This window comes from Cenococcum geophilum (genome assembly GCF_001692895.1).
Source record: "Cenococcum geophilum 1.58 unplaced genomic scaffold K441scaffold_7, whole genome shotgun sequence".
Classification (NCBI taxonomy): Eukaryota; Fungi; Ascomycota; class Dothideomycetes; order Gloniales; family Gloniaceae; genus Cenococcum; species Cenococcum geophilum.
In genome coordinates, this window is record NW_027137565.1 from 184,268 (window position 1) to 198,840 (window position 14,573).

Sequence of the window (14,573 nt, forward strand, 5' to 3'; positions counted from 1 at the left end):
TAGTGCTCTATATCTTATAAACACTTCTTTAATATAGATTCTAGCGATATCTTCCGCTAAGATTTCTTCTGTGTATGCTATAAAGTATCCCTACTTTATAAGCTTGTCTACTATTACTAAGATTACGTTATAATCTTATCTAGTAATAGGATCTCTTAACTTTAGCAACTTAATAATAAAGTCCCATAATATAACCTCCTATGGTCTCTCTAGTATTTTAATAGGTTGTAGCCCTCTATACAGCTTATACCTTATTAGTTTATTCCTCTAGTAATTTAGACACTCTCTAGTAACCTTTTTAGCTATCCTCTAGATTCCGTTAATAATATACTCTTCTTAAAGTCTTAACACTAAGCCTATAGCTCTATTATGTCCTTAAGTTAATCCCTTATAGAAGTCCTCTACGAACTACTCTGCTATATTTCTTAGGATATACTTTACTTTTTAATTTTTATATATATCCGCCTATAGATCTTTTAGTTATACTTCTAGAATCCTTTATTCCTAAAAGCTTTCTAGTATTTTATAAGCTTTCTCTAGTTCCTTGTCTTCTTAAGTTGCTGTAATCTTTAGATAATTGTATCTAATAAATCCGTCTATATCTTTTCGTAGTAAAGCCCCTAATGGCTTTTCGTTATTCTGCAGTTTAGCTTTATAGCTTAGAGTATCTGCCTACGTATTATCTGTACCCTTAATATACTAAATCTTAAAATAGTATTCTATAAGCATCTCTGCCCATCTAACCTATCTTTAGTTAAGTTTCTTTATTATTAGGAATCCTATTAGGTTCTTATAATCCGTCTTAACTATAAATAGTTTCTCTGTGCCTTATAAGAATGCTCTCTATTCCTTTAATACTACAACTATACCTAACAACTCTTTATTATAAATGTTATAGTTTAACTCTAGTAGTATTATCTTTTAACTATAGTATACCACTAGGTGCCATCCATCCTAATATTTCTGTATAAAGTATACCCCTAGTGCATAGTCTAATATATCTATTTCTATAACCGTCTCTAGGCCTAGTTAATAGATTTTAAGAACTAGCTCCTAGGTAAATAACTCCTTAACTTTTTTAAAGAGTTTTCTTTATTCCTCTCCCTATGCCTATAGTTCTTCTTTCTTTATTAACTACGTAAATGGCTTAATATCCTTTAACCACTACGCTATAAACCTTCTGTAGTAATTGTAAAACCCTAGGAATAACCTTAACTATATAACGTTCTCTAGTTCTTACTAATTTACTATAGCCTTAATCTTCTTTAGATCTATGCTAAGTTGGCCTAATTTAATAATAAATCTAACGAAATTGGTCTTCCTAGTAAAGAACTCACATTTCTTAATTGCTACTAGCATCTATTCTTCTTATAGTCTCTTTAAGACCCATTTAACGTGTTCTCCGTATTCTTCCTTAGTTATTAAGTAGATAATAATATTATTAAGGTATACTATAATAAATTCATTTAAGTGTTCTTCTAATACATTATTAATACGCTTCTAGAATGTTGCTAGTGCGTTTATAAGCCTAAATTATATAACTAACGGTTTATATAGTCCTTCCTTTGACCTAAAGGCCGCCTTCTATTTATCGCCTTCCTTAATTCTAATCTAATAATACGCCTATCTTAGATCTATCTTTATAAAGATTTGCGTATTACCTATCCTATCTTAGATTTCGCTAATTAAGGGTAAAGGATACCTATCCTTTCTAGTAATACTGTTTAACTGTCTATAGTTAATACACAGCCTTAGTTTGCTATTCTTCTTTAGTATAAACAGTACTGGATATCCCGCTAATAACTGTAATGGTCTAATATATCCTTTTTGTAGATTCTCCTAAATAAACTCTTTTAGTGCTTTACCTTTTTCTTTAGTAAGCTTATAGATTAGAAAAAACCTTAGACTTATTCCTAGTTCTAATTCTATCTTATAGTCCCATGCTATATACTCTAACAGCTTTTTACTTTCCGGTGACCATAGTTTCTTATTATACTTATGGTATCTCTTTAGTATATAACTTAGTCCTTTCTCTATTTCTTTATATATTGCTCCTACTTAGTACTATACCAACTTGGCTTATTATTATATCTTATAGCATTAAGTATCTCTAATATTGACCTAACCTGTAATCTAATTGATCTTTAGATTATATTTCTATAGCTAAGGTATACCTAATACTGCCTTATCCCGTCCTAATAGTAGGATATTAAAAGATATCTTAATTTATCTTCCTTTAATAGTTATCTAAATTAGTCCTATTTTAAGATTAATGATTCCCCCTCCGTAGGCTATTGGATCTCCTAAAATCGTAACTAATAGGTAAGGTTGCTCCTTCTATCTATAAGGTAGCCCCATTCTTTTAACTGCTGCTAGTAAAATATGGTTTCTTATTACTCTACTATCTATTAGCGCCTTAAATTATTAATCTTACCATTTAACTTATAAATTTAGGTGTTGTCTTTAAATTCCCTTAAGGGTCTAAGGCTCTACTACTGGCTCCCTCTGGTCCCGTAGGCCTCTACTTTTCCTAACTATTAGCTACTTAATCCTTGTATACTTAGCTTACTCTTTAGCTAATATCTAGTTCGCTTCTTATCTTTAATATACTATAGACACGTATTCTCTAGGTATTCCCACCACTATTATCCATCTAAGCATTCTTCTATAAGGAATCTTCCTAGTTAAAGTACTAAACTTTCTTCCTCTTAGACCTCTACTGGATGCCATTTATGTATATATTTGGCATTCCTATACTATAACTCGTCTATTATCCAGTATATCCTTATAGGGTATTTCCGATTCTTTTCCTTTAGATTCTTATGTATCTCGTATATATCGTCCACGCACGCAATCTATAATAACGTATAGTGTGCTAGATGCTTTAGGTTAACTCTTAACTCATCTTTATCTTTAAGTTTAAACCTTTATCGTGCTAATTTAAACGTTGCGACTTCATTCGTAGGTACTAAGATGCGTCTCTCACTTCTCTAGTTCTCTAATTATTCCTCTAGATCCTTTAACATCATAATTAAGGCTCCTTTAATATAATTTATGGCCTTTTTTATAATTAGGTGGTTCTAGATAACTTTTTTATCTAACCATATATAGAAATCTTCCCACTTATTATTGTGCCTTTGCCTATACCACTTTTGGTATAGCTACTAGAGTGTATACGGCTTGTCTGTAAGGAAGTATCTTCTTATTACTGCATTATAACAGCCCTTTATATATCGTTCTTCGAACCTAGTTAAAATCCCTAAATCCTCTTTATTTTCCAGTTTAGTAAGCCATTTAGCTCTTAATGTGCCTATTTTCGGCCTATTAGTAATCCTTTGTACTAGCACTCTATCCCTTATACGTCCCAATATACTAGATCTCTTATCTAGTTTCTGTTCTTGCTATGCGATGATTCTTTGTCTAAACTCTTTTATAGTTTCTTTTAGTTTACGTCTTGCGCTTAGATCCTCGAAGTTCTCTTACTTCTTAATCTTAGTATTAACTTTTTAATCTTTAGTCCGAATAATATATTCTACTAGTAAGTCCTCTAGGTCTATGTATTCGTCTTCTAGTCTAATTACTATTTATGCCGCAGATTCTCTAATCTGTAAAGAAGCTCCTTGCCTCTTGCTTATAGGTGTCCTAATTCGCACTCCGAATTCTTGACCCCTTAGATTCTTTAATCCTAAGCTTGCTTCTAGCTTAAGCTTAGCTCCAGCCTTAGTCTAACTAGGCTTACTTAGTGTTCTTATCTCGTCTTAAAAGTCTTATACCTTTAGGAAACTTCATCCTAAGCTTATTCGTATGTTATTGGACTAAGCTATTACTCTACTCTATCGGTTATCGTCCGTTATAGGTTCTTAAGCTTGCCTTATCTTATCTTAAGAATCTTAGTCGCCTCTTATCTCGCTATAAGAATCTTATGCCTTTGGCCTTTTGCCTTTATTAAGTACCGAAGTAGTTCGCTGTTCTACTTCTCTTGCGTCTTATAAAGCGATAGACATTGTATCTAGTGGGGTTTTGATCCCTACTAATGTTCCCTATTCCGTAGTGGAATTATCCTTTACCTCTAGTATAATATCTCCGAGGTTTACTCACTTCTAGTAAGCGGCCCTTATTGCCTTATCGTCACGGAATGTTTTGCCTACGTTAAATTTATCGTCCTTAATATCCGATCTACGAACTGGTTTATTAGTTCCTCTACATCCTATAGGTACTGGCTCCTATAGCTAATAGCTTACGCTATACTTAGCGTCTTTATAAATTTAGTATGCGTTATTATAACAAAACGCAAAACTTTTAATTAAATATTCTTTTATTCCTTATAGTATATTATCATCCCTTTATACGTGTATATTGTCTGCTAGTCTTATGCCTCTTACTATATAGTAACTCTACCCACTTCTATAGTCTCTAATATAATAACCCTGTTTTCCGCAATTTATACAAGCTCCTTTTTTAAACTATTTTTCTTACTATAGAGTCCGCCTAAATGTCTTCTGCTGTTAAGATCCCTGATTTAGCCTCTGCTCCTTAGACCTTTAATTACTCAATTCTTATCCTCTAGGTTTTTATAGTTTCTTACTCCATCTCTTATAGGCTTTTTTAGTACCACTTAGGTCTATTAGCTCTGCGCCATACCATAGTTTTTAACTTAGCTTGGGTTATTGCGTACTCTGCGCCTTATATAACTATAGAACTCTATCCTAACCTCTCTTAGCCTGTTCCCTTTGGTAGATCCTATTATTAATCTTTATTACTTAATCTATTAGTTCCCTTAGGGTATCCGCATCTTCTATTAGGATAATCGCGTCCTAGACTTTAGCCTTAAGTCCCTATTTATACTGTGCCATAAGCGCCCTATTATTCCACTTAACTTATATTGCCAATGTCTAGAACTATGTTATATACTTAATTGCTAAGGTTTGTTACGTAATATCTTAGAGTTTTCTTTCCGCCGTGGTTACTGCCTCTGGGTCTCTAAATATTTATATAAGTCGCTTAATAAATCCATTCTAGCTTAAGAATATAAACCGTACCTCTTAGTTTGTAGTTGTTATTCCGTTTACCTAGATTTCTATTAGGTAAGGCTTAAACCATTTAAGTGCTCTTCCTGTTAAGAACAATCCTGCGTATGCTATTTAATCCATAGGTGTTACCAGCTTTGCTTCTTCCTGTGCTACCTTAAAGTGCATTTACGTTAGGAATCCTTTAAGCTTCGATCTCTCTCCTAAGTACCTTTTAATTAATGGTAACTTAACCTTTGCTGCACCTATCCCGTTAATCCTATTTTCCAACATTATATTATTTTCTATCAACTAGTTGACTATCTCTTATAGCTATCCGACCGTTATAGGTTGCTATAAGTTAGTGTCTGCTATACTGGTGTCGTTACCTGACCCCAATGTAGTTGCTGCCGTTAATAGCGTTATAGTGGCTGCTTTTGGTGGCATATTGTCCGACTTACTGTTATTAATACTATAACTAGGTAGTAATTGTGTAATAAAACCTTGTAGCAGGAACTACGGTGGGCTTATTATTAGGCTAGGTGTATAGGAAATGCAAGTAATAATAGTTAATAAGTAATAACAACTGGTGGAGTGGTTGCCTAATAGATTAACTCCAATTATATTCTAAGAATTACTACAAGGAAGGAACTATCTAGGTAGGGACTGAGGGTCCTTAAATACACAACCGTACTCCTATAAAATCCTCCTTGTACGTAATATACGTGTACTCTATCTGCTTTATTATAGATCTTACAGATTACATAGATTATACAGATCACATTATGTGACCTCGGTTACCATTCCTCGTCACATAGTTCTATCGGCTCTATCCTAGACCGTGCCTAAATCAACTAACTAGCTTCTTCCGACTCCTCTCCTAGTAGTCGTAACATTGTACTTAAAGCGTCCGTAACAAATTAGATTAAAATTAGGTAAGTAAAGAAAAAGATATTTAAGTTTACTACTAGCAGTATTATAGAGGTATTGGACTTCTTAGGTTTAAGTAGGTAGTATTATTAATACGCCTATCCTTTAATATATACCTTATTATAATAGATTAATAAATTATCTATTACTAAAACTAAATAAGGCTATATATAAGTAAAAACCTTATTCTTTATTTATTAATAGCGCCCTAGTATATTAACTAACTAAGTATATTACCTTATTAGGTATATGTTAGTAATAAGCCCTATATTTTAAATATTTTTAGTTTTAATATTTCTTTAATAGGCTTCTTAATAGGTACCTACCTATACTTCCTACTTATTATCTTCTTATTATAAGCCAATTTATTAACAAAAATAAACTAATTGCGCCTATAGCTATAGATTTAAATATTTTAATTATCTCTTAGACCTAGGCTATATTATTACATTATTATCCTTATAATCTTTTTACTTTATCTCCTTTATATTAATCTAGCGAATAGTATACTTTATACTACTACTATATTATAATTATTACATAAAAACTAGAGTATCTCTTTATAATAGGCGTTTAGGTTATATAGTAGGCTATATATACTAAACTACTAAATACCTAAATTATAAAAGCTTTAAAACTTTAAANTTTTAGTTATAATCTTATAAAAGCTCTACTTAAAACTTTATATAGTACTTTAAAGCCTTTTTAATATATTATATTAGTATATTAGGGGGTCTCTAAGAACGTTTATATAAATATTTCTATAATTACCTCTATAAATACCTTTATAATTGTCTTAATAAACGCCTCTATAAATACTTTTATAAATACTTTTATAATCGTCTCTATATACGCCTCTATAATTATCTTTATAAATATTTTAATAAATAAACGCCTATATAACGCTCTTTACTAAAGACTCTCTATATAGAGGCTTTATATAACTCTATATAATACTATATAACGCTCTATATTAAAGACTCTCTATATTAAAGACTCTCTATATTAAAGACTCTCTATATTAAAGACTCTATATACGGAGACTCCACGCACGTAGCTTCGTGCAGAGCCTCTATAAGCAGAGCCTCCGTACGCAAAGCCTCCGTATATAGAGCCTTCGTACGCAGAGCCTCTATACGCAGAGCCTCCGTACGCAGAGTCTTCGATGCAGAGCGTCGTGTAGAGCGTTGTATAGAGCCCCCGTATGTAGAGCCTTTATGCGCAGAGCCTCCGTATGCAGAGCGTTGTGTAGACTGTCGTATAGAGCCTTCGTACGCAGAGCCTCCGTACGCAGTCTTTAATGTAGAGCGTTGTGCAGAGCGTCGTGTAGAACCTCCGTACGTAGAGCTCTATACGCAGAGCCTCTATACGCAGAGCATCCGTATATAGAGCCTCNGTACGTGAAGTCCCTAATGCAGAGCCCCGCGCAGAGCCTCGTGTAGAGCACCCATACGCAGAGCCTTTGTATAGAGCCTCCGTGTAAAGCTCCGCACGAAGCTCTACGTAGGTATAGAGTCAAAAGGCCCCAAATCAAAGCATTAAATTAAGAGAAACTTCAAGTTAAGGCTTTAAATCAAAGCTTCAAATCGTGGTTCAAATCGTGGTTCAAATGGGGCGATATTTTGATGAGGCGAATTTTGACGTTGGCGGTTTGGTGCGTATGGCCCACCATACCTTCCCTTTGTGTTGCTCTGCTCCTGAGCTGTCGCTATCCGCCATGATCACGTCCCCAGCTGCCATAGAGAGGCTGCTCCCCCGGCCGCCCACTGTCGCTCGCCATTGAGACCTCTCGAGCTCGGCCTTAATTCCCACCAGAGCCTCGGTATCGTCTTCCAGGGCGATTCAGGCGCTTCCGTTTGCACCGGGCAGGACGTCATACTCGGCGCGCATAGAACGAAAATCTTTGGGTCCTTTCGTATGATCGAGGCGGATCGGCGAGGTTTGCGACAGCGCTGGGCGCAGGTACGAGAGCTCTGCTGTGACAGACTCACCTGGAGGGCCAGCAAGGGAGCCATTGCTAGCAGCGGCGGCTATAGTGTGGTGGGTGGGCGTTTGCAGAAGCTCTGGTAAATTTCTAGAGTATCCTTGGGAAGAATTCAAACTTATCGTACATGCGCCTCATAAGCCAATCTAGGGGCTCTATACTGTATAGGGCTTGGTGTTGAAGCCTCTGGTCAGAGCAATTGCTCGTTTTCTTGATGTGGTTTAGCGCGATGGTAGAACTTCGGTAGAAGGTCCGGGCCAAGATAACCTTATCGGAAAACGTAATAAACGTTGGAAAAGTGCCTCAGAGGTGGTTAGTCATTCGCTTGCGGGCCGATTGACTCCGCACCAACGGAATCGCGTCTGAGCTTGCTGAGGTAAAGCCCGCCCTCAGCTCTTGGCGAGCAGATCACAGCAATCAGATCCTGATTCAACCTTCCACTCCACAACATCAGCTGGGCCAAGGCAGCAATAATTCGCACATGCGCATTTTATTCGCTCACAGCCTCTCCCGCCCGCTGTCCCAGAAAAGGCAATTCTTACGGCTGAAGCCGGCCAAGGGCTGAATGTTTGCACAACGAGAGACTCAAAATAAAGCTTTGTGCTTCAACCCCACGAACCGTGAACCTCAACATCTCTCCGCTTTCCCATTCATAGCTCTTTCGTCCAGCCGACCATGCGCTTCTCCGTTGCTGCAGTCGCTTTGCTTTCGCTTCCCCAGTACGGTACTTGCTGGAGCGACCTTGGTCATAGAACCGTCGCCTACCTCGCACAGAAGTACTTGACAGAAGGAGCGGCTGAATACATCGGTGGCATCCTCGCGGGCTTCGAATTCTCAGACGCTGCGACGTGGGCCGACACCATCAAGCGTGGCCCCCACTCACGGCCATTGACGAAGGAATGGCACTACATTGGTACGGCAGATGTACTTGATGGTGCAAGACACGGACGGCAAGAAATACACTGACAGAAAGCCAAAGATGCCCTCGATGCTCCACCTTTGGAATGCAATGTCAACTATGATCGTGACTGCTTTAACTCTGAGCACCATGAAGGTTGTATTATATCTGCCATTACAAATCAAACCTCGCTCTTCCTCGACCCGAACGCCAAGGATATTGTGCGGAAAGAAGCACTGATGTTCATCTTTCACTTTATCGGCGACCTGCACCAGCCTTTACACACTGAAAACGCCTTCAGGGGAGGTAACAATATTTCGACATGTTTCCGTCGCGCTTGCGCCCATAACGAACTGCACGCCGTCTGGGACAAGTACATTCCTCACAAGATCTGCGGCATCTCTAACGCTGCCAACAACGATGAAGAGAGGGCGGCAGCTGCTGAATGGGCAAACAAACTCTATGCCGCGAATCAGAAGCGCAGAGTCAAGAAGCAGTGCGCCGATGTGACTAACCCCCAGAAGTGCACTATGGATTGGGCGACAGAGGCGAATAAATATATTTGCAGTTATGTGTTGAATGTTGGCGGGCTCACAGATTTGGAGGAAATAAAGGATTGGTTTGCTGACAAGGACTTAAGTACCGATTACTATAAAGGTGCTGTGCCGATTGTCGACTATTTGATTGGCATGGCTGGCATAAGGCTTGGTGGATACCTCAATTCTCTGTCAACGGCAGCTCAAGGCGCTGTAGTGCTAGAGGAACAGAGTCCTCTAGGAGACTTTGAGTTGTAAGACGCGATGAACGTCCGAAATTTATATAGGCAACACTTAGGACCATTGGACGAATTAGAAGAACGTGTGCAGCACCCGTTTGAAATATCTGCTCTTTTCAGCATCAAGAGTTCACTCTCCAGCCAATTTCTTGGGTAAATTGCATGTCTTCCCATCCCCTTGCCGCTGGACCTTTCTCGTGCTTGTTCCCCGACCTTCCTTCACCTCCCAGCACCTCCTTGCTGTTCGCATAAAAAGCGTACACCGATCCTTCCCCCCTCAAGTCCGAGCGCTAACCCGATCTAGACCATAACATCCATCCGCTGTTTTTCGCATTGCTGATCTCTGATCATGCCTGCTACAACTGTGCTAGCATCACGGCCTGCGGAGGTTCTGGAATCTGCCGAGGCCTTCAAAGAAGTCGATGGGGAGTATAAACTTGCGGGCACGCTTACCGTCTTTCGAGAGGATGATAACACGTACCATGCGCGCTCGAAGGCTCGCTACTCATCTCCTTCCGAAGTCAAAGTTGAACATCTCACGGAGGTAGGCGTAGAGACTAATATTACTATTACTAGTATTAGATTTAGCCTAGCAATTAAGTTTGATATATATTTAGAACCTATAGAGAAGGTCTATATATTATTGAGAATCTAATTAAGTTATTGATAAGGTAGAACGGAGGTCGTTACCTAAAGTTTTTGTACCTTCCTAATTAGGAAGTTAACTTACTAACTCTATTAGTACATTATTAAATAAATATTTTTATTTTTATATAAAATTTTATAAGAGTTATATAAATTCTAAATTAGGATTATTATATAAGTAATAGCATTAAAGTAGTTATTATAACTTAAAATTTATTAAAATTTATTAGTGCCATAATTTACGTAGCTGGTATTGTGGTTTACGTAGCAGTACCAAAAATTACGCACTTGTAGCGAGACCGTGTCTAAATTCACGCGGGGTAGGCTGATAGCTGCGTACGCAGTCGCATAACTTCCCAATTAGAAAGGTATAAAAACTTTAGGTAGCGACCTCCGTAGCTAGGAAGCGATTAATAGGAATTTTTAGAAATTAAAGTTCATTGTAAAGTTTAAAGTTTAAAGTTTAGACCCCCTATGCTAAGCCTAATTAAGCGATTTCTAAATAAAAATAATATTAAAAAGGGGCTTATAAAAGCTCTTCAAAATACTTTATACTTAATTATAAAATATTATTCAACTGCTAAATATATACTTATTAAGTAGATCTTTTTATAGTGGGGTAATTTGGCCCACTAAATTTAATATCTAGATTGGGTATAGTTTCGGGAGAGCATATATAAGGGAGGCAAGGTGCTTCGGGGCAGCTTCAAGGAAATAAGATTCTATTGAGAGCTAAATTAGGTAGACCTTGCAAGTAACAAGACGTTCGGACAAGGAACAGAACAAATTCGGGTCGACGTGGTCAAGATAGGGGTAACCGTGGTACGTGCACGTGCTTCGAGAGGCTTTGACAGAATTCCGCTATCGTCGAGTGTTCACCGAGACGTCCTTTACTGTAACGGGACAGTCCCGTTACGGCATAGACCTTCCACGGATATAGATTGGCCTGTAGCCCTAGAGTCTTCAACTAGTACATATTTAGCGGCGCTTAATCTGGTAGTTGTACTTAATCTAATCTAAAGCCGAGTGTTCGGTTAAGCGCTCTAGAAATATAACCGACTACCAGCACTGTATTAAGACATAAGATTAACGCCTAAAGGGCCCCGAGACAGGATTAGCACCACCCTCGTATATCTTGGATATAGTTAAAGATTGGGTTATAGGTTTCGGAGTTAGGGGTCTACTTTTATGTATTTATATCACTTAATTTCCATAGATTTACAATTAAGTCGTTTATATAATTCCCACACACTGTAAAGCTTACAAGAAAGCTTTAGATAAGAATTAGAATTAGCGAAGTCTTTATACATTAATTACCACTCACCCAGACGTCGCATAGGGCCTGCAGCTGCAGTAGCAATATTGTTGGTGGGAGGGGTAGTGGGGCATACTGGGTAGGGTGGACGATTGGGTGTATACACAAGCAGAGCTCCAGATTTAGTCTGGAATCTAAAACTGAAACTAAGGGCTCCTTATTAATCTGACGCTAAGAGCTTTAGTTTAACTACTATATACAGTATGGCGTGCGAATTTGACGCGCTTGCCGATCTGGAGGAGCTTTAGATTGAAAAGTCGCCAGATATACCGAACACCCGCCTCCAGATTAGATTGGAGCTCCAGATTAATTCTGATCTAAAGGCTCTAGATCGCTTCTAAACCCTAAACCAAACACTTCCTAACTGACCGACTAATAGTACCGTAACTCCTCATCTAAGAAAGACTGTACCCTTCCACAATATAGGCTTTATACGACAACTATTTACTATAATAAATAAGGTAGAATTAAGTATAGAGTAAAGGATCTAAGGGTTATTTTAATAGATTTAAATTGTATAGGTATTAAGGTTTTTTTATATATAAAAAAAACCCTAATTATATTATACTACGTATAATACTATATATAATACTATATATATAGCTTCTTGGCTATAGCGCTATAGCTCTATTTAATAACTATAGCCTAATAGTTTATCCCTTAACCTATTGGGGTCCGTTAAGTATATAGTCTATACACGAACACCAAGATTAAAACTACGCGTGCTCTATATAGAATTCAACCATTGACTTAATTTAGCTGTAGTATCTACAAGATACCGTTTTGCTAGAACGATTCCTGCCGGCAGCGTTATATTAAGCGACTTAATTCTAAAGGATAAGCTTATATAGAGATTTTATATAAGAATTAAGTAATATTAAAGGCTTTAAATATCTGAGCACGGCTATAGAATCTAGTTAATCTAATTAGCTAGCGCTTATTGATAAGCTACGGACCTAAGCCAACGGGTTAAGGGATAACTCCTTAGTAAAATACTAAGTTATTTATAACTATTAGGTAATGGGAAAACGTTAGAAAAGACTATAAGAAATAATAGATCTTAATACCTATCCCTATCCCTTTATAATTTATTTTCTATTCTTTTACTCTCTATTATCTATCTACTAAAAGCTTAGTAGGAGTTACCTCCTTTTAAAGATTCTGCTACTATTAGCTATATTTTAGTAGCTATCCCTATTCTATTTAGGAATAGAAAAAGCGCTTATTTTTCTTTCCTTATATAAAACAACTTCTTTAAAGAGAGAGAAGAACCTAATTACCTTTATGTTTTCTTTCTCTCTTCCCTGTATAGACTATAGTCTAATTGTAGGTACTTAGTGGTTTATAGAGCGTTACATTCCCTAAAGAATCTGCCTTCTTTATCCTTTCCTATTGTTTTAAAGAAGGATTTAAAGTAGCCTTTTCCTAGCTTTAACTGAAAGAAAACCAATTATAACTTTTTGAGATATCTATCCTTAGGGGCTTTAAGAGAAAAGGAATAGCTTTCTTTATAAATCCTAGTATACCATTTCCCTTTATTCTTATTCTGCTGCAATTATAGAGCTTATATTAGTAATAATATAACCACTAAGAAGAGATATAAATAGGTTAGTTAAGATAGTATAGAAGGTGCTAGAACTAATTAAGCTATAAAATAAGAGGTAGCTAAGTTACGTGGCTAGTTATGTTATAAGTTTAAAAAAAATCCATTGTATTATACTACGTACAATACTACGCATGCAGCCTCTAGGCTATGGCGCTATAGTTCTATATATATAAATCCTCTCTGGCAGCTTAATATGTACTAGTAGCTATATCCTAATAGTTTATAAACCCTTAGGGTTTATAACTCTCTAGTAAAGTACTAAATTGCTATAACTATTAAGTAGTGAAGGGAAATAGTAAAAAAGACTTAATAAACGAAGAAGAACCTTAGCGCCTATCCCTATCCTATTTTGGTTTAATTCTGTCCTTTTACTCACTAATATCTATTTACTAGAAGCCTAGTAGGAGTTACCTCCTTCTAAAGATCCTACTGCTATTAGCCACTTTCTAGTAGCTATTTTTAAAGTTTAAAATATAAAAATATAGAAACGTAGGAGCATAGGTAACGTACTAACGTACTAAGTATATTTCTTAGGCGTAGTATTATATATTTAAAGGACTATAGTCCCTACCTAGATAGTTCTCTTCTTTATAGTAAATCTTAGAATATAATTAATGTTAATCTATTAGGTAATCTACTCTACTAGTTATATTTACGTTATTAATTTCCTATTACCTATATACCTAGCCCACTAATAAGTCTATTATAGTATTTTCTATAAGGCTTTGTTATATATTTACTACTAAAGTTATAGTATTAGTAAGTTAAATAGTATACTACTTAAGATAGTACCTATAACGACGCTAAGGTTAAGCTCTAAATTTTAGGAAAATATAAGTATAAGAGAGCTTGAGGACTTATAGATAGTTATAATAGATAGACTTAGAGAAGTAATAGATTGTATTAATATTAACTAAGCAGGATTTAAACAGAAACTTAACAATTTTGGTATAATAAAAATTAAGATACTATCTATTAAGCGATTCTTAGAAGAAAAGTTAAAGCTTAAGGGTTTTTTTATGCAAATAAGGTTTAAGATACAATATAAAGGGGCTAAGTTGCCTATATTATTAGACTAAGTCGCGTACACAGAATTATTTTTATTAGGTTGGGCGTTAATAGCGTAATACTAAAGAGGATTAAAGGTTAAAGTTTAAATAATGATAATACCTATAGAAGACGCAACAACTATAAGAAAATTGATTAACTAAGTAATTAAAGTTAATAATAGATTTTACTAGTCTAAGAAAGGCGGTAGAAGTATAATTGAACTAGTATAGATAAATTAAGCGTTATAGTAGGTATTAAAACTATAGTGTAGCGCAGAACTAATAGACTTAAGTAATACTAAAGAATTAAAATAATAAGATAGAAGACTATAGAAACCTAGAGGTTAAGAATTAAGTAATTAAAG

General features: G+C 36.1%; 1 protein-coding gene across 1 annotated transcript; it reads left to right on the forward strand.

Annotated features, from left to right (window-relative positions):
* Positions 1-8,595: 8,595 nt before the first annotated feature.
* On the forward strand, positions 8,596-9,612 carry K441DRAFT_684819 (S1/P1 nuclease; the record flags this gene model as incomplete). The annotated part of the gene is made up of 2 exons (XM_067651821.1): positions 8,596-8,833; positions 8,900-9,612. The coding sequence occupies 2 exons, from the start codon at positions 8,596-8,598 to the stop codon at positions 9,610-9,612; spliced, it is 951 nt and encodes a 316-aa protein (XP_067507728.1).
* Between the last annotated feature and the right edge of the window lie 4,961 nt (positions 9,613-14,573).